This window comes from Fringilla coelebs (assembly GCF_963513975.1).
Source record: "Fringilla coelebs genome assembly, chromosome: 19".
In the NCBI taxonomy this organism is placed as follows: Eukaryota; Metazoa; Chordata; class Aves; order Passeriformes; family Fringillidae; genus Fringilla; species Fringilla coelebs.
The window spans coordinates 9,463,977-9,490,719 of NC_140045.1; the positions used below are offsets into that span (position 1 = coordinate 9,463,977).

The following is a 26,743-nucleotide window of genomic DNA, read 5'->3' on the forward strand; positions in this document are numbered from 1 at the left end:
AAGGTGCTGCCCTGGCCTTTGGCTCGCTGAGAGCAGTGGGATGGGCAAAAACTGAGGGCTTAAACCTCAAATTAGCAGTGTGGGACTGGAATGAGCCAGGCAGCTTGGACCTGTCATTTCAAAGGCAGGAACCAGAAGGGAGAGAGGAGGTCATCATCTGGTTTCAGATAAATGCCCACTTTGTGTTACCTAATTAGAAATCCAGCACAGATAACAGAAGAGCTTAGATGACCATTTAGTTGAGGAATTCCTGTAAAGCCACATGTGGCTACCCAGCAGCTGAGAAAGGGAATTCACCTGCTGCTTTCATTAGAGATGCTCATGTCTAAGAGAAAGTAGAGCCCGGGAGTTGGGAAATCAGGAGTTTGCTCATGGCTCAGGCTCCTTGTTCATTAACAGCAGCTCAAGGCAGAACTGGATCACGTAGTAGCACTGACCTGAATTGAGTAAGGCACCAACACAACATCAGCTTCTTTCCAACCTGCCAGACCATACATACAGCTGTGCACATCTGGATCAATGACAGCAGCACATGAGTCACAACCAAGCTGCCTTCACAAGCCTACTCCTCCAAACATTTGAGATTTCTGTGTTTAGTTTTTTAATCAGATCATTACATTCAGTACACATCCCTCTGTGAAGATAAAAAAATTGTGCTGACATAGACATTGCAGGAGGAGGGATAAGATGCTGCCTTAAACCAGGGCTGTTTTAGAGAGAATTGCTGTCAATTTTTGACCTCAAGCTCAGCATGTGGCTTTAGGGAAATTGTTTAAGTTTGCTATCACTTTTCATCTATGGGGAAGGAAAACATTATGTGACAAAGACCCACTTTCCAGAATCAAAAGAGCTAAAATGGAACAGCAGCTGGAAACTGCTTTACCAATCTTGCCTGGAAAGAAGGGAGACTGATGTGCAGCTATCAGACAAAGACAGCACTCAGTCAGCATGGAGGGTTGATGCACCGTGTCTAACACATCCTGAGTGAGATCATCCCTATCCCTAAGACCACTACAAGGACAAAACTTCACCCATTAGGCTACTTGGTCAATATAATCACAGTCAAAGAGCTAAGCAATAAAGCAATAAAAATGCAGAGGCCCATTCTGTAAGTCTGGAGTTGTGAGTCAGGAGAGCAGTGAGTTTGAGGGGAGGGTTTGCAACTTGGCTCTTAGCAAAGGCTTCTCTCTCCAGCATGCAAATCAGAGCAGCAGCCAGGTGCTAAATAAATATTTAGCAAATGAGAAGTCTCCATTTAATGAGAAATTATTTGGTGAAACCAGCAGGGGAAATGGTTTCAGTAGCACGGTAACAGAAGCCGGCGCTGCTCTCTGCCCCACGGGATGCTGCGGTTCCACTCGTGTTGCGTAAGTCAGGATCTCCAGCTGGGACAGGCACAGGAAATATAACTCATTACTGAAATGCAAGAGCCTTTCAGGGTGAAACCGCTGTTAGACCAGCCAGATTCATTCCCTGGTTGCAGAATTTGCCTAGCAGCAGCTTTGGATGATTACTATCTTTCTTCATAACAGCGATGTTGCAGACAGGATGGTCTAAGTGTTGTGGTGATGCCAAGTTTGTAGGAAGAAGTAATTTTTCTTTCTTTTATGTTCAAGGGCTGAGCTCCATTTCCTCACTTTTATCTACATCATTAGGCTGTTGAGATGGCAGTTCCCTGTCTAAATGTTAATTACTATATCTCTCTCTTAAGAGGTGTTTTCAAGGGGTTAGTGCCTCAATCTTCCTTGTAATTACATGCAGTGGTTAGCACAACTCATCGGCTATATCCCAAGGTCCCCTGAGAGCTCATCCCTGCTGCAGTTTCCAGCAGATGAACACTCACAGAACCAGTCCTTCAGAGAGCTGCTGTCTCCAAGTGTTCAGGCAGATAATGAGCCGATTACTGTGCCTGCTCCTGCTGCCGACGGCGAGCTCTGTGCACAGACAGGCTGAGCATCACCAGTTGCTGCAGTTCCAGTTCCTCCCTTCTCTCTACCCCTTCAAACTCGGCAAAACTCCGCACAACAAGTCCCTCCCTGGGGCAAGAACGTCCAGATTATTGACAGAGCAAAAAAAGGGAAAAACAAACCTTGTCAAAGCTTGAATATAAAAGCACAGTAATGAATCAGTGACACAGAAATGGTGGTGAGGCAGATCTCAGATGTTGAGCATGGCTTTGTCATGTCAGGGACAGAGCTGCTGTGGGGTTTTATGCCTCTACAGCTGAGAAGAAGGAATTACAGCTTCCTCATGTGTGAGGCTTTTCTAAGTGAACAGCAATAGCTGAGATTGCAAAGTAAAACTGAAGTTGGGCTTTGGAACAACTGCTATATTTAAATGTCAGGTTCTTTCTTTGAAAGCTATAAGATACCACATTCCAGGGAAAGTGAGTAGGAGCCTGTCTATGCAGGGAAAATGTTTGCAATAGCAACTGCCTACCAGTTTCCTATGCAAACACTCCTAATCCGTACTTCAAGCCTGGATAAAACTAAATTATCTGAAGGCACTCTGCAGAGGACAGCACTCTGTTCACAGCACTCCAACATCCACACACAAACCAGTGCTCGCTTTGCAGCAGTAACCCCACATAGATGAACACTAACATTCATCCAAGAGGTGAAGGAAACAGTTTATAAAGAAAATATTAACTGAGAAATGCCACTTTTCAACAAGTTGTACGAGTTCAAAACTTAAATACCACAGATACCTGCCATGGGGAAAAACTCACAGGCAAATCACTGACTGAGGCAACTCCAGTGACTCAATGAAAACCTTACAGCAGAGCAGACAAATTTGCCTCATCCTGTCTCTGATTCCTAAGAGCTTCAATGCCAGGGCAAAATGTGCACCAGGTTTCTGTCTGCTGCTGGTCCACTAGAGGACAACCTAATAATGATGAACCCCTTTGGGTTACACAAAGATGGCCCATACTGAAACTGCTGCTGCCAAATCTGGCTGGCAGGCCATGCTGGGATTGCTGCTCTGTGTGTGCTGGGCCTCCCTTTTACAGGTACACATTGATTCCTACAGAATTATGAAGCTCAAAAAAATTTCTCCTGCAGTTGATGCCAGCCTTTGCAACTATAGAAAGAAAGAGACAGAAGCAAGGGAGATTTCCAGGCAAACATATGTCATTGTTACAAAGCAAACCATATCCACTGCACTGCGCTCTGCCACAGAGAAAACCCTGCCTGTTGCTACTGGATTTCTCACAGCCTTCTAACATGATATCATGGGGTTTTTTTTTCAATCCAGGAAGTGCTCCGAGGTACAGAACGATCTGTTTGCCTTGGTAACATGTGATTTATCAAATCATAATGGAGGAATCCATCTCATGTATAAACAGTGGCCAGGAGCACAAGACAATCATCAGCTCAAAGCCACAGAAAAGCACAGGCTACAGCTCTGGCAAGGCAAAGAAAAGGAGTAAAACAGCTTCTCAAAACCCAAGGGAGTCCTTGCCTAGTATTTTTAAGGCAAATAGAAGATAAATAAAATCTAAGCTAGCAACAGAGCTAATTTCTGGACCTAGGAAGCAAATGAGCTGAGGCAAGAAGCAGAATAGCAGAAAACAGCAGAGAATTAATTACAAGTGAAGTGTCTAAGGTTAGAATTGGAGTTAGAGGCATCAGAGGGTGAAAGCAACAGTTTTCAGTGGGTAATTTGTTTCCTTAGCATCCTTCAGCCCCACTGGGGCTATGCCTATGACTCAGGGACGAAAAGTGCATGTGTCTGTAAAGAGAAAAATACACACTGACGGCAGACCAGAGCTACTTAAAAGAAAAAAAAAAAAAGAAAAAAAAAATTTATACTCCTCCTGACGCTAGCGAGGGCAGGCTGGCTGTGACCGGGAGGGCGCAGATCCCAGCCGTCCCCTCGGGGTGCGATGTGCAGGGGCATTGCCCAGCCCCGGTGCCGGCCCCGCTCCGCACCCGCGTTCCCTCCCACCGGCGGCGGCGAGGGATGCTCGCCCCCGGCGTGTCTGCCCGAGTCAGCTGCTCCTTGATGTCAGAACCTGCTCGGGCTCGGCGGGGCGGGAGCGGCACCGAGCGCAGCCGAGCCTCAGCCGCCGCTCGCCGGCTCTGGGAGCGCTCCCTCCTCCTCCTCCTCCCGCCGGGAAGCGCGGGGGCGCGGCCCGTCCCTCCGCGGGGAACTCGCCCAACTTTCTCCGTCCCGGCTCCCGGCACTCGCTGCCATGGCCCCCGGCAACTCTTCCCGCAACTTCTCGGCTCCGGAGGCTCAGAACGGCTCAGGTGAGCGGGGCTGAGCGGGGCTCGGAGGGGCTGGGGGTGACGGGGGCTGGGGCAGGGACCCCCCGCACCCTGCCCGGGCCGCGCCGCCTTCAGCACCCGCGGCCGGACAGCGCCGGGCGGGCGGAGGGACGGGCCGGGAGCCCCGGGGCTGCGGGACCCCCGGGCACCGCACAGCGCTGAAACACGGCGGCTCGGGGCCAGCCGCTACCTGTTGGCTGCCAGGCAGCAAACTCCAGCAGCCCGCAGGTCCTGGCTGCTTGGAAGGGAGCAACCAGCCCGGCTAGACAGGGAGGGAAGCACAGAAAAGATGAAATAGCGCTGGAGAGGGATGCAGAGATCCTTACCAGCCTCCCGTTTTCTCCATACGACCCTGTTTTCAAATCAATAGTTGAGGGTCGGGCAATACAGTTCTCAATGGCTCAGGTGGGTGAAACTCTTCAACAGAAGGTGGTTTATACATGGTCTTTGACTCTTTCTGCACCAGCACGGTCCTTTAGAAACCAAAAGTGTGCCTTAGGTACTTCCTTGTGAAATGCAGTGAATATGAAGTCTCTTGCATATCAGAGTATGGCTTAGTACAACAACTACCTTAGAGAAAAAAATTAACCCAGTCCTCATTCAGTTCACATAGTGCAGCCCCTTTGGGGCTTTAAGAAAAAATATCAGGGCAGCCACAGACCTACAAACAAGGAAAAATCAATGCCTGAAGCAGCTGCTTAAATACAAAATATATTGTATTGGATATGCAAAAAAGCAGCACTGAAAATTCAGATTCAATGATGTCTCAAGATGAAAGCGACTTTAGAAAAGACAGAACTTTTGAGTATTTGATAGATGTGCTCTTCTGACTCCAGCCTATAAAACACACATGAACTACAGCTTCAAATGAGTGCAGCTGATTCATGCAAGTCCTGCTTGTACAGACAGCATCAGCAGGACAGGTGCTACAGCACTGCACAGCCCACCCTCACACAAAGCCTTTGGGCCTGCACACATCCTGCTCTGAGCCTGCCTGAGCTCATTCCAAGTGTTAGGGAATTGCCATGAGCGCTGTATCGATTATACAGCAGGAAAGGGACATTTTGTCCCAATTTCCAGCTAACCATGTGGCATTTATGTTTCACTCAAACAATCCTTTCCCACCACACTCATAAAGTTGGTGGTTAAAAGAAAGGAGATCAGAATTCATAACAGCTCCATGCAGAACAGCAGGATCAGAATCATCATCTTCCAGTTTCTACTCCTCCATCTTCCAGCATTAAGGAGACTTGAGATATCTTTGGATGCTCAAGAGTGTCAGATTTCAAGAGGGTGCTGATGGCTGTAGGTTATCTGCTAAAAATCTCATAACAGGGAACATTTCCTTGAATTAATGGGTCACCAGGAAGAATAGGGACGACTTAAACCCCCACAAATGGTCTGGAGAAGGCTTTTTTGTCTTGTCAGCAAAGCCTGGCTTCCACCTTCAGGCTCCTGCTAGTTCTCCTGCACCTCACTGGCTGCTTCCCAACACCTGCAGAGAAGCTTCTCAATAAAATGGTGCAGGAACTGCTTTTTTGGGTTCTGGCACTGGCCTTGGACTTGTTCATGCCTAAGCTGGCTGCTTCCTAATGCCAAAAGGACTGAGCCAGTGGCAGCTCATCATGGCCACTTCTAAGAGCACTGAAATATGGCACACACATTTACAGCCACAGGCCAGCAGTGTAGCCCCAGTTATCTTGCTAATTCCATCAAACTTCTCTGTCACACCGAAGTGAATGTGGGGAAGTTTGTACTCAAGAATTCCAGAGGTCAAAGTCAGCAAATACCACTTCAGCAAACAGACACTGCTTTGGCAAGGACTACACCTGTAAGTATCTGTTATTCCACTTAATCTAATTGTCAAGATTTCCCTAGGTTCTGTTGGAGGAGGCTTCCCCACTTCTGCTGCTAAGGAGATGGAACAGTTCAGTGACTGAAAGCATTTCCAATTAGCAGCACATTGAATCATCTGCAATTCAATGAAAGGCAGCCTGGGCTGAGGGGCTGTCACACACAGTCCTGTAACAGCCACGTAAATAACTCACACAAAACCATTTCCTAGAAAAAAAAAAAAAAAAACAGGTCCCATTGGAGAGGAGTAATGAGATGAAATGAGATTTGCCTCAGCTGAGAAGGGCTGTTTTAGACTTCAGCACATGGGAACCCTGCAGAACAGAGAGCACCACCATCACTGCCTTCGACACCATCTCCTGTGCCCAAGAGCTTGTGGCTTCAAAATATGATTTTACACCCAGGTGAGGGACAAGGCCAATGTGAATTTGATTATGTTTGGGGGTCCCACCCCAAAAAGCAACAGTCAAGCACTGGCGTGGATAAGCTAAATGTTATCAGCCAAGAATTTTGCCTTGGAAATCCAATCACATCCAGAACTCAAAGACAGCTTTAAGCTGCTTTTCTCCTAGGACAATCCCTGTTGAAGAGTCCCTCTGAAACAGACTCCCAATCCTTGTCTGACCACATACTTGGATTTTCTTCATAGGAAAGAAACTAGAGAAAGTGAGAGAGGCAGGGAAGGAAGAGGGAAAGGAGAATGTTCTCTGGCCTAACCTTGGTAGAAGAACAGGGACACAGCCAGGGTACAGTCCCAGATCTCACAATACAGATAAGCATCATGTGTCTGCCTGCATGGTCAATGAAGTCTGTGTCTCATACCACAGATAAACTACCCAACAGATGAACTGAAGCTTTCTGATAGCAGCTTGAGTATTGATCTTATCCAGATTTTGGCACCCACAGAAAGGCTTTATTTCTCCAGTGTGGGAAGCACAAGCTGCCTCACCCACTCCCCTCAAAAAACAGCTAAAAACATTTCACTCCATGGAATAAAAGTTACTCTCAACTCTGTCAGGTGCTGGTGAATGCAGAGGCATGCCAGCCAGAGGTTAGTCCCTCAAAAAAGGGCTGGGGAGTTGCAGAGCAGGACAGAAGCACATCAGGAGAGCTAAGGAAAGATGCCTGCACATAGCCAGGTTTGGGCATGCTGCACGCACTGAGAGGCAGAGAAGGAAGTTCCAAATCCCCAGCTTAGCCTCTCCAAGTGCTGGAAAGGGTATTAAAAATCATTCCAATCTATGTCTTTGATGGGGATGGGTCCATCTGCAGGACAGGGCAAGCACACTGAATTGTAAAGAGGTTGTCTCTGGGCAGCACTCACTGCTTTGGTTTGTTTTGGCAGTAGCAGAGAAGTCAGCACCACACACCAATGTGATCATGCCCAGTCTCTTCAGCATCATCTGCTTCCTGGGCATCATGGGGAACCTCATTGTGATCTTCACTATCGTCAAGAAGAAGAAGTTGAGGTGCAAACAGACCGTGCCTGATATTTTCATCTTCAACCTCTCCATCGTGGACCTCCTATTCCTCTTGGGCATGCCCTTCCTCATCCACCAGCTCTTAGGCAACGGCTCGTGGTACTTTGGAGCTCCCCTGTGCACCATCATCACCGCCCTGGACACAAACAGCCAGATCACCAGCACCAACATCCTCACCGTGATGACGCTGGACCGTTACCTGGCCACCGTCTACCCCCTCAAGTCCACCTACGTGCGGACGCCGTGCGTGGCGGCTCTCGTCATCTGCCTGGTGTGGCTCCTGTCCTTCCTGACCATCATCCCAGTGTGGATGTACGCAGGCCTCATGCCCCTGGAGGACGGGACCGTGCGCTGCGCTCTCCTGCTCCCCAACCCAGAGACTGACATCTACTGGTTCACCCTCTACCAGTTCATGCTGGCCTTTGCTGTGCCCTTGGTCATCATCTGCGTGGTCTATTTCAAGATCCTCCAGCACATGGCCACCACCGTGGTGCCGCTGCCCCAGAGGAGTCTCCGGGTGCGTACCAAGAAGGTCACCCGAATGGCAGTCGCCATCTGTTCTGCCTTTTTTATTTGCTGGGCTCCCTTCTACATCCTGCAGCTCGTTCACCTGGGCATCGACACCCCGTCCATGGCCTTTTTTTACGCCTACAACTTTGCCATTAGCTTGGGCTACGCCAACAGCTGCCTCAACCCCTTCCTCTACATCGCCCTCAGTGAGACCTTCAAGCGTCAGTTCTTGGTGGCCATTCGCCCCGCCAAAGAGCCCTGTCGCAACAGCAGCTCTGCCAACAACAACAGCATGACAGAGGCCAGCGTGTGCCTGAAGCTGGCGCCAGAATCCACCCAGCAGACTCAGTTTCAGGAGGACTTTTCCCCACGCTCACTGCCAGTGACTGTGGCTGTTCACTAGGGCAGCAGAAAGCCTCTGGATCTGTGATTTGATGGAGGAGCAGCAGCTTCAGGCAGGTCTTGGAGATGCCTATGGACTACAAACTTCCACCTCCAAAATGCAGGTGCCTCCTTTTTCCATTACTCTGTTCCTGCACTGCTCCCAGCCTATGAGATTCTGTGTGCTGCTGCTTTTCACCCTGCATAGGAGGACTCTGCCACCACTGGGCCCCCAAAGAGGATGAATGGAAAAGAGAGAAAGGACAGAAAGAGGATTTCTGGGGGGAATATTCACCCTACAACAGTAAAACCTCTATCAACACCCAATAATTCCTCAACTCTTGGCCCAAGAGTTCTAAGCAGCTTGTCAACATAGAGCTTCTTCATTCAAACCTTGAACCTTTGAACCACAATGTCATATATTTTTTTTATAAGTAATCTGCAGACTTTGCTGGCTGTGCTGATACCCTAGAAGCACACAGTAGAGAGATCTTGGGGACAGAAGTATCACCCAGCCCTGTTGCTTGGCTTTTCAGTCCAGCCCCATCTGCCTCCAATGGGCTGTATTGTTTGGCAACCAAAACATTTCAAGAACTGGCTCATTTTGATGCTAATCCTAAATATTTCAAGCAAAATAAGACACATAATAATCACACTGCTTCAAGGGACTGCAAAGAATTCTCAAAACTGCTGCTGCTAACACCAGCTTTGTGGTTTTTCATGCCAATGAGCAGATTTTCACAGTGCTAGCTCTTCATGCTGCTCTTGTGCCTAATGCACGGCCATTGGGGAACCCCTGACAGAGGGTTTTAAGCAGGACTAAAAATCACAATCTGTGGAGCGAGAAGCTGTGAAAAAGCAGCTCAGGGGAAGCAGAGTTGCTTATGCAGCTTCCTCAAAAATAACAAATGCTTTTCACAAAGTTAAAAGAGGGAAAATTAAATGTCTGTGTGTTGTATATGCAGCTTTAACAGTCGGAGGTTAGGAAGTAACTCTGCTCATTACAAAGTAGAGAAAAGACAGTAGAGATCAGCTCAAAGCAGGGATTACACCGACAGCCTGTGCTGGGCTCCACGGGGACCACGCAGGCATTGTTCAGCACTTTGTCAGACATGGAGGGACTGGTTACTGTAGATGGATTTAATTTAAAGAATTAAAAAGATCAAACAGTCCAAAGGAATTTGTTATACCACACTTAGGGTTTCACACCACCAGCCACCCACGATATGCTGAGAACAGAATTTCACCCTTGCTCAGCTCCAAAGCAAAACTGTGACCTGCACAGGATGTCCTAAGCCACACACACACACTCACAGGTGCCTCTAATGCACCCCCATCACACTTGTAAGTGCATTCAAGTACAGCCAATATTTCAGCCCACACCCTGTAGAGAGCACACAGCCATTCGCTCACCTCTGGCGATCAAAGCAGCCAGGTGTGCAACACCAGCACCTCTGACACCATCACATGCAGCACGTTGCTTTCTGAGTCATTGTACAAACCTCAGGACAGGGTCTCTGTGTATTTTCTTCCAGGCTCTGTCAAAACCAGCACATCCAGACCGTGGCTGAGACTACCTTGTGGATGTTTTGCCCGCGTTTCCCCAGCCAACAAAACCAGACACCCGTGGAACTTTCAAGCTTTATGGCTCAGAAGTCTTTGCTCCGTTTTAACTGCCAGGAATTTTCACCTGCTGTTTTTCATGGAGCTGCTTTGCTCTTTGGTCAGCACTCTCCCTGAAGGGCTCAGATGGAGCAAAGGTCGAGGAGGATGTGTGCTGTGCCAGCCAGACTTGCCCTTGGGACAAGGGAAGCTATTGTGTTACCTTTCTCCCATCAGGCAGGGAAGGGAAGAACTGGCACACTTTTCTGGGAAAGGAGGTGGTAATGACTGGGTGGGTGTTTCTTCCTCTAGTGCCAGCCATAAGGAAAGTATGAGAAGTGAGAACAGCCTGAGTTATCAGGGCTCTCTCAGAGAGCAGTACATTGAAGATATTATCTTGCTTACAAAGTAAAGGTGTTTATGGTTGAACGAGTCTGTTCCCATCTGAAGTGAGTCCATCTGACCATTGTGGCCAAGCCATGTGCTAAAAACCACAGGGGCAAGTGGGTTAACCACAAAGGGAGGCCACCCCAGCACCAACTGGTGCAGCACTCAGGAGGGGTTTTGTGGGGCAGACCTTTCCCAGATCTCATCATACTGAAGTCAACACACCAGTCCAACACTGACCACAACACAGACACCTTCCCAGCTTGAAGTCCTGTAGATCTCATCTGTGTGGGGTGGGAAGCCTTACTGGAGAGACTGGTCCCAGCACCATGGAGAAAGCTTGCAATTAGCCAGTGTCCCAGGAGAAGCATGTGGCCCTTCCCACTACCCTGCAAAGGCTCATGGTTTCAGTTCCCTTGTGTTTCTCCTGCCTGTCCTGAAGGGGTTTCCTAGTCCAAATGTTTAAATAGTGCCTGTGGGGTCCTTCCCTTTCCATGTACATCCATAGAAGTGTGACAAATACTCCCTGAGAAGACAAGGATGTGGACACCTGTGTATGTATGGAGAGGCAGGGAAGAAAGGCACAGACAGGAAGCAAACTAGCAAAGAACACAAACAGCATATAACTTTTGTCAGCTTCCCAAAATCACCCCAAAGCACCGGGCAAGATCAACAAAAGCCTGTCCTTAGGAGCAAACCTACTGATCAAATGCCTTTAGAGATGTCACTCTACCTAGATAAGGCAAGGCCTTCCAGGAGCTAAACAGTCTCTGTGCACCTTGGTGTGACCTCCCCCAAACATCCTATCCCTTTTCCAACTTTTTCAGAGCTGGCTTTGTTCAGCCAGAGAGTGCATTGACATTCTGGTTTGTGTTCACCTTTACCTCTTTGTCCCTCTGCTCTTTGTATTTATTGTGTGATCTCCTGTCTCAGCGCCTTGGTTACCAAGGGCAGAGCCTGAATAAAGGGAATTGCAAAGTAGGGAAGGGCCCAGCTACTCGTGCAGGGATGGAGAGCCTGGAGTGCTGTGAGAGCTGCCCAAGAGGCGCTGTGAGAAGGGCACAGAGATAAGGCAGCTCATTTCCCAGCAGTCCTGCTTCCCCCATAGACAGCCCATTTTCTATCTTGAGAGAAATCAAAGGGAAATCCAGCTGAAAAAACAGGGGAAAAACACCCTCAAAACCAAAGGGTGATAGAAAAACTATTCAATCTGTTTTTTCAGATCAACAGCCTACTATGCTTGAGGAGACAAATTTCCTCTGCTCATTTTGCCAGCACTTATCCCATGTGTTTGTGAGCTGCCTTGTCAGACAGCAGGGCGACAGATGGGTTCACTCTCCAGCCCCTCCTCTTCCCCTCATTGTCCTCAGAGGTGCAAGTGAAGCCACATGTCACAGCTCTGCTCTCGATAAACTCCCACAAAAGGGCAGATGGTCCAGTTACTTTTACTCCTACTTTCCCTCCTAGTGACAAAGCCATCCTTGGCTGGTCGTGGCAGGATTCAGACCCCGTTACCTCTATTCCACTCTCCACCTCCCTGTGTCCCCACAGGCAGCAAAATAAACTCCTGCCTTCCCGCAGTCACAGCTCTGCCAGGCCATCCCTGGAGCTGAGCTCCTTGGAGCCCAGCTGGTGACATCCTTCCCTCTCAACCTGAAGTCTCTGCGCAGCTAAACCTGCCCAGGAGAAAACTTCAGCCGAGATGGAGCACAGGGCTGGAGGCTGCAGGGTGGGGAGGAGGGAAAGGTGGGGTGACTCACTGGCCCCTGGGACACAGCCAGAGCCTGACTAATCCTGTTTCCTCAGCCCTCCTGGGCTGCTAATTGAACGCATTTCATTCAGCAGACTCACCGGTGGGAGAGGAGCCACGTGGCAGGTACGGATACGTTCCCAGCACTAAACTCACTTCTCCTAAATCCTCCTGCCAGATGCAGGGACCACACAGCAATGCCCTGCCCTGCTCACCTCCTGCTAGCAAAGCAGCACAGCCAATCCCCCACAGCCTTTCCACTGGCTCCATCCCTGCTGTGGGGCTGGGGAGGGGCAGCAAAAAGGAAACACAACCACAGGGGAGAAGTAAAGGGGAAAGGATGTCTCATCTACAGCCCCCATCTCCCAGTGAAGGGCTCCTCCAGTCTCCAGAATCTGATTGAGCAGGGAGCTCACTGTACCACTGGGGAAAAAACTTTGCTAAGAGATGTGGACCACAGTTGCAGAAGAGCATGGGAGAGGATGCCAGCTCTGAGAGCCTTTGTCCCTCTCCATATCCTCTTTGGGAAACAGCTCCTATGATCATATAGGACACAATAATTGTTCCTCTCACATATTTCTACCAGTAGGGCTGCCTTGGCTATGGAAAGCGCCACTCCTGCTGTCCCAGTCTGGCTCAGGGAGAGCACCAGCAGCACTGGTTCCTCCCAAAGGGTAGAGCTGGGCTTCAACAACTGCAGAGTCACCCTTGAGAAGTGGCTCCAGTGTGGCAGTGCACAGAGCAGTGCTTCCAGAGGCACTTCAGGAGTGCTGAGGACAAACATACCAGAGAAGCCATCAGAGTGTCACCTCAGCACCTCTCACCATCCCTAAACACTGCTGGAGGCAGGTCCAGCCTTTGCAGGAAGCCCTCCATCCTCTGCTCCTCCAAAGCCAAGTCACTGCATCAGCCTCCCCACACACAGCAGCTGAACAGCACAAGCACCACTGAGGGCTCCAGGCCTCATCCTGCAGGTCCACACAGGGTCAGTCCTTTGGAAATGAGAGCCAGGTTCTGCCCATCACACCAGGGGTGAATTGACACCCCAGCACTGAGGGGGTTTTTAGCACACCAGGGAGCAGATCCTACCCCAGGCACCAATTGCTCATTGTCCAGCCCTGCGTTGCAATGGGATCTGCAGGGTCTGGATCCACAGAAATGCATTTGGGGCAATGATTTTTCCAAGCTTTAGTTAAACCAAAACTGGAGCGTGTCCCTGTTTAAGCTTTAAACCTTATTTCTTCCACCTGAAACTGAGTTAACAGATGAGTCAGCCCTTCCCTCCAACCTGTGCTCTTGTGTCCCCTGCAGGTTTCCACTCATAGAGTAGGCAGCCTGAGAGTCAGTGGCATCATTTTAATTATTCTGGTGTTTAGTTACTACTCAGTTGCCTTTGCTAAGTCTGGAGGAGCTCTTACAATTATCTTCCTACACATGCTGCTGTAAGCACAGCAGCTCAGAAACACCAGGCTACCATTCCCTGCCCCACCAGACACTTCAGGACAGAGAGCAGAGCTCTCCTTAGGCAGCCACAGCCTCATCCAGGAGCAGGACATCTCACACCCACACCCTACTCCAGGCTCCAATCCTCTACCCCCCTTCTCCCATGGGGCTTGGACATAGAAAGCCAAATTCTAACATTTTCATGGACATTTTGGCACAGAGGACTCAATAGGGATAAGCAGAAGGATGTAAACAGTGGGTGAAGTTATCCCTGATGAGAGTTTCTAAAAGTTCTTTATTGACTTACTCCTTTAGGAACTTTGTTCTTGGAGCTGCACCTTCTCCAGCAGCCAGGTCCCTCCCACCATGAAATTGGAAAGAGATTGTGAAAGGAGCAGACTGTTCACAACAGGGCTCCCTGTCCTCCTTCCTCTCTGCTCATGAATTAAGACTTAAATTTCAACTTGCACAAAACATTTTAGGGACTTAACTCCCTCCCACTTTTGTTTTCCTTAAAGGTCAGCTCGTTACAACCACCTAGACTCCAGCCAGGATTTCAGCTTAGACCTTCAAGTGCTCTGGACTTGTACATTTGTTATGTTATCAACACAGAAACTATTTGAGAAGAAAAAGAAAAGAGTAAAATGTCACCTCTGAGAGTGAGAACAAGTCCTTTGCTTTCATTCAGATCCAGATATTTTTCCTCAGCCAACTGCTGCCACTGAAGAAAGCACATGAACATTTGCTCCCAGGCTGTGCCAGCCACAGCCCCCAGTCAGTACTGGGGGGCTCAGGTCTAAGAACAAACACTGGCAGCTCAATGAGAAAGGGCTCATTTGCTGTAATTAATATTCAGCCTTTCTGCAGCATGGGAAACATCGATTGTTCCGTGAGAAATAAATCATGTGTCTTTCTTGGGAGGATTTTAATGAAACCTCCCCCCTCTTTTCCTGACACTCACAGGCTCAGGGTAAAAGGAAAAAAAGAAAAACAACATTCCAGCATCTCCCCATCAACCATGTAGTGGCCCAATCAGGCTAATTAAGATGTCTCCTGTGTGCTGAGGGAAGCTTTACCCAGCAAATCCAGCCCCACTGTTCATTATATTGCCACAGCACAGCTAATTACTCCTGGCTTTAGTGGGAAGAGGAGCAGACCAGCTTTGTGTGCAGCTGGGAAAAGGGCTGTGCTGGATACAGTCAGGTTCTGCCTTTCCCTCTGGCCCTACCAGCTCTCCTGGAGCTCTGAAGGCTACAGGATGGAAGGAGAGGCTGGGCTGGGTAGTCATCTCTCAGAAGAAGAACAGCATAAAGCTATAAACATGCTGGAGACACCTGTATTTTATCTACAAGCTCACCCTCACACCTTCAACAACAGTTAACCAGGGAACCGGCCCTGAACATGCTCTGGGACCAAACACCCCTCCCAAGGGGTTGGTACCTGTTCCAGAAGGGGATGGTACCCTGCACAAGTGCATCCAGGAGGCAATGGCAGCACTAGGAAATGGGGCACAGGCAGCCTCAGACCCCTTGGCCACAGGGAAATCCAGAGCCTCCTCTCACTCACCGCTGTTTCCTCTGAAATTAATGACATGGGATTAGAGAAAAGCCAAGCCAAACAAGGTCTGAGTCATGCCAAAAGCTCCTTCTGCCTGCCTAAGACTCAGGGCTCTGATTTCACCACCAAAATGAGCTGTTAAGAAGGAAAGCTGACATATTGCTGTCCTCTAGTTCCTGAGTCTAAAAACTTCAGATGTTTTACAAGTATTTATGACCCAAAAGTCAGATGAAGGCTGAAGACAGGAGAATAATGAGGATGATTTTTTATCCTTGGAAAGTGTGGGCTGTTGTCTCAGATAAAATCTATAGTACTGCTGAGAAAAGCAACCACTTATCTTGACTGCCCCTTAGCAGAGGAAAGGAAAACAGGAGAGAGCAGTGGGTGGCTCAAGGAAAGACAAAGCCACCAGTGACAGACCAAAGCTGCTGAGGAGCTGCAGCACCAAGGACCAGGCAGAGCAGCTGAGCCTTGATGCGTTAAACACAGCACAACTTCCATTCCTCTAATCTCCCCAAATCACCTCATGGGCCTAATTCTTTAAAATACACTTATTTAAAAGCTGAAAAGACCTCAGATACATCCCATGGGCTGGGGGAGATGGCTCAGCAGTGAGTGTTGCTTCAGATAAGCACGAGACAGGGTGACACAGAGCTGATGTACAGAATTGCTCACAGAAAACAGATTTCAGGAGCCAGTGAGGAGCTGGGATACCTAGATCTGCCAGATCTGTGTTTTCCAGGAGTGTTTAATCCCTTCTTTAAAGAGGAATGGGATAACTTCTTAGGATATCAAGTTTTAAGCAAATTCCACAGTTCCTTTAGTCTGCTCCTTCCTCGCCTTGATGATGAGCTAGAAAAGGGTTGTGTTACTCAAACTGGGTTTGCCTTGAAAATCCTACACAGGAGGAATCTGGGATAGCACTGACAGCAGTGAGGGGACAAGAGCTGGCACCTGGCTGTGCCAGGTGTGTGCTAAAACACTTTACCTGGTCATCTGGAAAAAGTTGGACAGTTTTCATTAAACAGCAGGGAGTGAGATATCTTTAAACAAGATCCATGGCCAAGGGTGATGATAGAGGCAGTGGGAAGGAAAGCAGATGCAGGGAAGATCTAAGGACTTGGCAAAGAGAAGAGTCAGCACTGTTAGTGCCACTTGGGGAGTGGAAAAAATCAAGAGAAGACAGCAGCACCCCTGGGAGGATTGTTCTAAGCCCCAGAAGGAGCAATGGGCACTGGACATTCAGAGAGCAAGACATTTTCAGCCCTGAGGGAAGGGTAGCCAAAGAGAAACAATCTTCTTGTTCTTTAAGAAAGAAAGAATTTGTTGGATTTCTTCTTTTTAAATATACCACCTCCAGAAGTTAGCTCCTGCTCCTTCTTCTTAGGGAATGAAATTAAAAAACCCTCACAGTCAATTCCAAGCCCTTCAAGCACACTCTGAGAATAGAATTATTGAGCTGTTTAAAATCAGAAGCAAGTTTTACCAAAATCTATTGCACTCTGATTGCCTTGTTAGTGGCTCTGTCAGGACAGTTGATTTTGGCTGTTTATAATTCTTCAGTCCAACTGGCACAGGGGTTTCAGCACCTGTCCAGGCTCCCCTGGACCGGGCATTCCCTGGCCATGCTGCTGCCAAAACACCCCACACAGCAAAGTAAACTCAACAAAGCACAAAATGTCAGCAAGGGGATGCTGGCAACACAACCATCCAGCATAGGAATGGAACATCCTTCCTGAGCCTGTAAAAGTTTCTGGTCTGCACATTTTCATTTCCTCCCTGACAGACAAAAACACTTCAACTGGTCAGAGTGAAGCTGGTTCTCTGCTGAGATATTGCAGAAATTGGGTGCTTGAACTGAATGAACACTTCATTCTCTGTCCTGGATTCAGAAATGTCCCTGCCCTCATACACACATCCACCTAAAAGCAGTTGCCAGCCTTTTTAGGGCTGTGCCTGAAAGGGACATCTGCATGCCCTGAGCATCCACGGAGGGTTGGCACACACCTGGCTGTGACTCCAGCTTCCATAACCATCTTTCAGGGTCAAGCAGGGACATTGTTTCAGCAAAGTTTCCTTTTCTTCTGGGGATTTATTATTGATGTTTCTATGGTTCCCATCTTCAGCTCAGGCCTCAAAAGTAAGCAGCGTGCAAATTGAGGGAATTTTCCAATTGCAAACCCATAGCACAAAAGGAACTCTACATATAAAAACACACTTGTTTTTTATTTATTATTTTTGTGTGGAGGGACAAGCTCTCATTGTGCTATATAGTCCTCAAATCATCAGCACTTAAAACACACCAGTCAATAAACCTTTTTTAATTTAAAAGCTGAATGAATTTCTGCTGAACAAACGACTTGTACAGCTTTTTGTCCCTATTGCAACATTAGTTTCAAAAAAAATCAACTCCCGCATTTGATTTCCTGTGAAGTCAGAAACAGATTTCAGCCTGTTCTGCTGTACAGTAACAGATCCAGAATGGAGCAAATCAATACCTTTTGAATGGATTTGCCTGCAGCTGTGCTCACACCTTTATTTACTTCCTCCACAATTCTAGGTTTATTTACTTTGCTTGGATAAGCTGAAGCCTGGGCTTATTCTTCTAGGTGTGTATGTAAGAACTGTCCCTGCTGTTCATGCACGGTTGGGTCAATATAAGGGAAGGATTAAACATGATGTTTTATTATGAGCACAACTGTGCACACACAGGCCCATCACACGCTGGCATGGAGGATTTAACAAACCTGAAATGCATGTGAAACTGCTCTAAATGAGTGATTATTCAGATAGTCACAGAGAGGGTGTCCACACAGGGGAGGCAGATCTGAATAGCTACAGCACAATTACAACCCTACCATTACTCTGGATAATTTCCTAGCAGACATGCCAGACTCCCCCAGCACATAACACAGCCTCAGAGCCAGAGATCCATAAGCCAATTTACATGGAAAATTAGGAGGTGTCAGAAGAGGCAGAACTAGACAGGTCTCAAGGATATTAATTCCTGCTGCCTTAGCCTTGAGCTTTCAACATATCATTAATTTGAGATCATTGATGTTATGCTGTCGTCTATGCTGTGAAAAGAGGGAATATTTCACACATGCTATGCTTGTGCTGGGTGAAGATAAAACCAGCTCCAGAACCAGCCTGCATGTGCAGGACAAAGCACTTCAGCCCAGGCACAGCAAGACCCTCAATCCCACAGGGATCAATCCCAACTCCCAGAGCTCACCCCTGCCCACGACACCCCAGTACCACAGACCCCAATGCAGCAGAAAGAGATGACAACACCAAGATACTTCCACAAAGAGCTGTTCATGTCAAAGCTTAGCCAGCACCACTCTCCTCCTATTTTTACTTCCTCTCAGGCTCCCTGAGCAAGGCTGTAAGTACCCAGGGCTGGGATAACTTTACTCTGGAGCACACCTCCCACCCTCCCAGCACTGTCAATCAGTTTGATGCAGAGTGGTGTAAAGCACATCCAGCACCACCCCAGTCTAGTTCACTGTCTTCAAATTTATGATACATCTGCAAGCAATTTGCTCTGGGACAATGAAGTACCAATTAATTTGCAGCTGGGTGCAGTTACATCAATAACAAAGTGGGTAAGGGATGCAAACTAGTAGTGCCTGCACAGAGCATATTAACCATCCTTTTAGGCAGAGCAGCAACGAGCCCACGGCTGCACCAGTGAGTCATTACAGGAGAGAATAGAGCTCCCTTTGGATGCTGTTATCAATTTTTATCTCTTCCCAGAAGCTGGGGTTTCACACAAAGCCAGGGCAGCGAACGGCCGTTTCTGTTGGATTTAGCAAACACAGCTGTGAGGTGCTGGGTTTGGTCACGCTGCTTCCCACACCTCCAGCCCGCAGCTGAAGTGCTCCCCAGCCTGGCTCTGGATCCCCTCCAGTGATCCCTCTGTGCATCCACACAGGCTCTTCCTCCCTGACTGGGAGGCAGCTCAGCTCCACAAGAAGGGCTCAGCAAGCTCACCTCAGTGCCAAGTGCCCCCACCCTGCCCAAGAAGCAGCCCCTGCACATTTGCTGGTTTAATACAGACAACTGGGGTTTGTTTTTTCCCTCCTCTCCTTTTCCTAACAGCAAAGGCTGGCAGCTCAGAGGATCATTCTATTTTTTGGGTGTGCCAGACACAATTCTCATCCTGGATCCCCTGTTCTGGCCTTTGGGGCATGATTACAGTATCAATACATGACTTGTTCCAGTTAATGCTTGCAGTGCTGCAGACCCCAAGGATTCAGAAACATCAGCCTTGACACCAGCTATAACCCAATAACACAGGCCGTATCCTTCCTCCACCACAGCTCTCCCCCAGTGCAGGAGCTCAGCCTTTCAGGGGCTACAAGGATAAATATCAGCAGGTTCCCAGCTCTCCAGATCCCTGGAGGGTGCCTGTGGGGTCTCTTCCACCCTCTCACCACCCTACAACCACCAGTCATTTTGGGCTCTTTTCCTTGATTCTTGGTGCTGGTGTGATGGGATTTTAACCCTCAGGCAATTTAGCTCTGCCATAACAGGTTCAGCATTGGTGGAGTATGTGCTGGGCATGACAAATCTTTTCCCCTGGATCTCATATAATTTCCTCCACCTCAAGAGGAAGCTGCCTCTGAAGAACAAGGCAGCAGCAGCTAAAAATCAAAGCAGACAGCTAGAGCAGGACTAGGACCACACGGCCAGGCATGCTGCTGCTGGAGGCAGTGCTGCTCCAGTGCCTTCACACTGAATTCACACCCACCTTGTTAATAAGACCTTTTGAGACAGGCCATGAAATTGCATTAAATTAAATACCAAGACAGACTACCACAGCAGAGGCTCTTCCTCCCAGGAGCCTGAATGCATTTTAACTCAAAATTAAGAGGACAGGTGAGGGGAAATGTTGTATTTTCCCATTAGCATTTTTCTACTTCTCAGAAGAAACAGCAAGCAACATCTCCAGAAATTAATTTCTTTTGGGAGTTAAAGTGGGGGAGGAGAAGCAGCCTGGCAGTGCTGCTGCAGACCAGTGGAGGAGGGAGATGGTCTCAGCAGCTATTTCCACCTTCCAGATGAAATAAAGACCCTGCCCAGCTGTAGCTCTTGGCCAATTTTAACTTTGCAAGGCAACAAGCTCTGATCTCTGTAGAAACCCCAAGAACCAGCCTGCCAAACCAGCTGTCCCTGCAACAAGGCACTTCATCCTCCCAAATCTCTACTTCAACCTGCAGCTTTTTCAAGAGACTTAAATACACTTAATGGCACAATTAAAGCTCAACCTTTCATGTTCTTTATCCTTAAAGAGCTGCAAAACTGGAAAGTCCTTCACAACTGAACAGGACCAGGTCATCCTGCATTAAAGATTGGGCAACAGAGCTGCATTTGTGTAGTGGTTAAAGCTAAATATTAATTAGCCCATGCTGAACCCAACCCAGGCCAGTCCCTAGTTTGCTGAGCAGCTATACAAGGCTATTGGATACACCTCAGCAGCACCTGCTGAGACCTCTGTGGAAGGACACCCAAATGATTTAAAATTTAAAGTTCAATTCAGCTCTCTCCTCCTGCTCCAAATAGGGGAAACACTTCCCCACAGCCAGAAGCTTCATGGCTCAGGTGTGAGTCACCAGCCACCCACCCTTGCTCATGGACCAGTGTTGATGCAGGGTCACTCTGGCAGCCTGCTGGCCCCTGCAGCCCACAGCTCCTCCATCCACCCTCTGGGGCACAGGGACAGAGGTATTTTTAGTGCAGCTGGTGTTTTCTAAACAAGAAATGGCACTTTCCCCCTGATGCCCTGGCCATGGTTGCAGAGCAGGAGCTGCTGCCTTAAGCAGTGGTGAGTGATGCAGAGTCTAAAGGGATGAATTAGGCACAGCAGTGAGGCTTGGAGGAGCTTTAGCCTCCAGCTGGCAGAGCAATGCACAACTTGGGGGATGCCTTTTGCTGCTGGGGCCAGCCCAGGCCCATTGCTGCAGCCTCCAGCTCTGCGTGTTCACAACAACTCACTTCACCCAAGCAGAGCGAGTTGGAGACTCTCACTTCTGCCTACAGAGAATTCAAGGGGCAAAAAGCAAACCCAAGATGTTTTGATGGAAGAAAAAGCCAGCAGTGCTCTTCCCTGCAGCTGTGCAGGCAGGCAGTGGCTCATGACCCCTTTGGGGGTCGCAGTGGCTCTGTCACCATGGAGTGGTGACTCTCAGCATGTCACTGCCAGTGAGGTGGGACAGGGTTCTGGAGGTCTTCCCTCTCTGGCACTGTGGTAGAAAAACCGTTCCCAGGCTGGCAGGAAAATTATCCAGCTTTCCAAGCACACTGGGGATGAAGGCAGTGAGAGACTGCCAGCACTGGGTAACAGGATCCCTTATCCTATTAGGCAAGCCACATCCCAGGGAAGTAACAGCACTATTTCACTTGGACAGGATGAGGGTAAAATGGGCTCATCCAAAGCAAAGACTCCTGAGCTCACTTTGCAAGATTTAATTCACTATATTGCCCTCCAGAAACTGATACTAACTAAGCCCTGTCAGTCACACAGTAAACAATTCCAGCTTTGTAGGTGGATCAAGAGCAGTTTTGTGAGCAGATGACATGTGAGATGGAGTATGGTTTAGTTATTTTTCCTAAGTGCAAGATATCATTTGGCTTCCAGGCCAAAACCATTTTTGTTTCAGAAGGCAGATAAGCAGTTTCCAGAGTTCATTACTCTCACAAGCTCTTCTTTCAGGAAACATAGGCTATTCAAGATGGAAAAGAAATTCCTTGTATGAGAGAGTGAGAAGCCATTCAAAGATCTGCTCACTTTAAACTGAGGCACTTCAGAAGGCAGAAACCACTTCCAGAGCACCTCAACATCTCTGTAAATTGGGAAACTTACATTTTCAGGATACTTAATGGTCTGCAGGAACTAAATAGTTTGTTCACATCCAACCTGGGAGGACTTATTCCATTCCACTTCTGCAACAGAATCATTCCACTTTCTGTGAGGGGGAAAAAAAAAAACAGCTTCCACTCACACACAACACAGCAAGTCCCCCAAACTTTGTCCCACCATGCCAGGAGCCTGACTCAGAGTCCCTAGCCCCCAGGGAGCCCTGTCTCCACCACGGAGCTGGAGTTTGGGGCTCACAGTCATCCTTGCTCAGGTCACAGCAGCTCATCACCTGGCTCAGGAAAACCCTGTTGAGCCATGGACACACACTGGGACCCACCCAGCTGTGATGGGAAACTGGGCAGGCTGAGCTCCAGTGTCTCTTTTGCTTGGAATATAAATCTGCTCTTCCAGCAAAGTTACAGGCAAAGCTTGTGATTTCCATAAGGACAAGAATAAGAGAAGGGATCAGACTGAATGAGGCAGCAGACAGAGAGATGCCACTGCCACCTTCTCCTCCCAGGAATCCAAGGAGCCTCTCCCATGCCTCTAGGAGGGGAGCAGCTTCTTGGGTTTGGATCCTGGCCCCTCCAGAGCTGTCAAGGCTCCCACAGAGTCAGGAAAAGAGTCATTGTCCTGGCAGGCAAATTTGCAATCACATAGACCCACAGCCCAGCAGCTCCCCTGAGCACAGGCTGGAACAAACATCTCTGGCAGAAGCCACACAATACCTTCCCAACCTTCAGAAAAACCCAAACTAATCAACAAATCTCTTTGCTTTAATCATGCGCACCAGAGGCCAGAGCAGCACAGAGGTGTCTCATTAAAACTGACCTATCTGCCCTGGAAAATACATCTCATCCCCTCCAGCACGGGAGGCACAGGAACAGAGTGATACAAAAGGAGGAGGGATGGGTTCCCTGCTCTGTCCCTGCCCAGCACCGAGGCTTCCACTCCATTACAGGAGACCTCAGCCTCATCTGCACACAGGCAAACCTCAAAGAGAACAAAGTATTTAAATGGACCAGCTTTTATTTCCAAAGAGAAGATGAATTCCTATTTGTTTTCAGGATTGCAATTTTCTCCCCACGCTGCAGAGGATGTGAACAAACGAGCAGGGAATGAAAGGGATTAATGAATGAATGGGTGGGAGCAGGCTCCCAGCTGCAGGGAGGAGGGGGGCACACACACAGTGGGACTGCCAGGGGGAGAGAACCAGCATGGCCAGTGCTCAGCACCACAGACATCCCTGGGAACCCCTGCTCAAATAAGGACAGATTAGCAATCATCTCTGAAAGGATTTCCTTAAGGGAAAATCAAGCAAAACGAAAGGTAGGAAGGGTTTAGAGTTTAGATCAACCACACATGGTGTAGGAAGGGCTGTTTTTACAGAAACACTGAATTTCCAGCTGCTGACACCACTCAGTTCCCAGCAGCTTTTGTCCTCTTTAAATGATGGACCCACCCACACGACAGTAGTTTCCTCCCCAAGTCTTAAAAGATTCAGAAAACCAAAAGGCATTTGGAGGCATTTATACCAAGCATTGCTCATTTGAGACCTATTGACTCTCCCAGCTGGATCAGAGAGATGCAGCCCTGTGGAAACTGCAAAACAAGGAAAAATTAAATCTTTTTCCCTTATTCTCAAGCTATTTTAAGTCAAGTCCAACATCAGGGGATTAGAGGCAAAGTTTGGGATTAGGATTAGTTTTCAGCCTGGTGCATGAGCTGCTCTGCTTCACATGGCAAGTTGGTTTCTGGTGTTGATGGCTCCCAAAAAATTGAATGAACTCACCCTTTGCTCTCAGTGCTCCAAGATTAATTTTTGCTTTGGCTTCCCAGTGCTTGGGGATGATGGGACACAGGAAAGCCACATTAAAGCCACCATGGTTTGTTTTGGTGGGAGAAGTGACATCTCCTTCTAAATCCAAAGACCTGGCATTAACCCATCATGCTACTTATAATGCATGGTTTAATTTAAAGGCAAGCTCAATTTGCAGATTAATTATTATAGCCTGTGACTGGTTGAGCTTGTAATAAATCACCTGGGTGAGAAATTGCACAGCAATTAGCTGATTGTACATTGAGCATGTAAATGTTGGTAAAGAGGTGTCACCTAATGGAGACTGATGTTGGGGAACTGCAGGCTGCAGCCAGCAGAAGAAAGTCACAGTGCAAAGCAGGTCAGAGGAGTGGGTGGCAAACAGAACCAGAGGCCAAAAGGCTTAAGAACATTCAAATCATCCTTCAGGAACAACAGGCAAAGCTAACACAAGATTTCCAGGGACCAGCAAATTATGGTAGAAGCTGCTGGGGTTCCTCGCAGGTAGTGCTGGGACAGCAGATCTGGGAGATGGGGCACTGGTCAGCACAGCCCCAGCCCCCGAGGTGAGGATCAGCATGGACAGAGCTCAAGGTGAGTGACCTTCAAACCACAGGGAGGCTGCAGCAGATGAAGCTCTCTGGCTGCCACAAGCCTGGATTTCAGAAGCATCACTTCACACCCTGTCCTGCCAAGTATTCCCTTCTGGCAGCTCTTCCCTTGCAGCCTCCTTGGGCTGCAGCAGATCTCACTGACCTGCTGATCCCAGGCCTGGGGCAGGGGGAGGACCCTGGGACCTTGGGGCACACAAGCCATGATTCCACAGCTGTGTCCCCCCCCTGGCCAGGGAACAGCTGGGTTCTCTCCTCAGCACTGACACACAGTGCCCCTCTCAGCCTCACCAGGGAAGGTCTGAACCAGCCTCCTGCCATCACAGTGGCTGCCCCAGGTGGCTCCTCTCTGACTGAGGCAGAGCAGTATCAGGTGAGTTTCTGACCTCAGTTCAATTCTCACAAACCCGTGGAGAAGCTCCCCTTTGCTTTTGGAAACTTCACTACCCAGCAGTGCCAGGCTTTGGTTCTGTTTGGGAACCTCCCTTCAGAGGAACCAGATTTCCAGTTTAATTATTAAAGTCCAAAGCTGTGGGGCACCCAAGGCTAGAAATGGCTTTAGAATAGCAAGCCCAAGTGTGTTATCTTTCCTAAGATAGGACAAATAGGAAACAAGGCAAATTTAGAAGTTATTTTTTCACTGTAGAAGGGCTCAAGCCTTGGGGAGCAGTTTGCCACCCTCAGGGCCCACCTGTGGGATGTCCCCCTCCACAGCACCAGCACCCAGGACACTCCACCCTGGAGCCCAAGGACTCCCTGTCAGCACAGCAGCAGCACTGCTGGGACAGGCATTCCAAGAGGCAGAGGGAGGGAAAACTTCTCACCTCCTTGGGCCTGATGATCCCAAAATGGGCTGGGGAAAGGTGCCACCATCCTGCAGAGCTGGAGAAAACTGGGAGATAGCAGAGCACCTCAGCCCATCAATGTTAACAGCTCTCACAGACTCCCAGGTGAGATTCAATTTGCCAAAGGATCTAGGATTTATTACCATGATCAAAGCACTAGGAACAAATGCAAACACTGTTGGATGAAATCTGAACACTCACAGCACCATGAGCACTTATCCAGAGCTCGAGTTAAGACAAGTAGCTGCAGTCTGCATCCAGGGCCAGGACCTTGATTAGAGCCAGCAGATGTAGATCCTTCCTCAATTCACAGCTCCCTCCTTCATTGCCAGCTGCCCACAGAGTTGCTCAGCAACACTAGGGCTGATACTGCCAATTTATCCAGAGTGAGCTTTCGGGCTCCCAGGAGGAGATGCTCTTATCTGACACTGTGTTCCCTGTACTCTCAGCCATGGAGAGCTGCCAGGGAAAACCAGGAGCCCCTGGCACCCCAAGGTAAGGGAGGGATCCCCCCACAGGCTGCACCCCTGCCTGCATGGGATGCACCAAGAAAAAGCAGCACATTTGCCTGGCACAGGTGCCTGCAGCCCCCATTTACACATCCCATCCCAGCAAACAGGGCTTCAGCAGCGAGCCTCCCCTGTCTGAAGTTGCAATCGGGTTGGGTCCATCACTCTCCAGTTTCCCAGTAAATTCTTGTCCTGAGGACGACCTTGCAGGCAGAGGAAGCACAGAGCTGCAGCTGCCTTTGACAACGCATTCAGAGGCACATCAGGATCACCAGGATCCTTCTTCAGGGTGAAAAGAGGCCAACATTAAAGTCCTGCAGCCATTGCAGCCCACAGCTGCAGAGTTTCCATCGCATTTTTTCCCTTTAACTCCCAAATGCAGCTTTTTTGGCAGGAGCAGGTCCCTGATGCACTGGACACTCTTGGATAAGGATTTGCTGTGTACACGGTGTTATGAATAAAAAAAGAGTTATCCATTTTTTTAAATTGCAAAGCTCACAACTGAAACCAATAACTGCCAAGTGGGAGTTCTAACCATTTCTGGTTTATAGTTTCATGTTGTAATGTTCTGTTAACAGTATACTTTTAACTACCTGTTCTCAGTAGCTGCTGGGCTGCCCGAGAGCGGTGGAGCACCCCCTCCCCAGCGCGGGTCCCGGCGGGGCCGGGGGAGCCCCCACGGGTGGTGTCAGCGGGGACCGGCCCGCCCCGGGAACAGCAGGCCGACCCCCCCACTCGAGCACGGGTCCCAGCTGAGCCGGGGAGGGGGCACCCCGGGGGTAGCACAGGGGGCAGGGACCAGCCCGAGCCCCTTTCCCGCAGGGGCAGCTGCTGGGTGTTTGTTGCCCGCTGTTTCCC

The 26,743-nt window shown here is 48.9% G+C and overlaps 1 protein-coding gene across 1 annotated transcript; it reads left to right on the plus strand.

The window, feature by feature from the left end:
* Positions 1-4,195: 4,195 nt before the first annotated feature.
* LOC311161125 (melanin-concentrating hormone receptor 1-like) lies at positions 4,196-8,519 on the plus strand (the record flags this gene model as incomplete). The annotated part of the gene is made up of 2 exons (XM_084218436.1): positions 4,196-4,253; positions 7,471-8,519. 2 exons carry the CDS (start codon positions 4,196-4,198, stop codon positions 8,517-8,519), a joined length of 1,107 nt encoding a protein of 368 aa, XP_084074562.1.
* Positions 8,520-26,743: the final 18,224 nt, after the last annotated feature.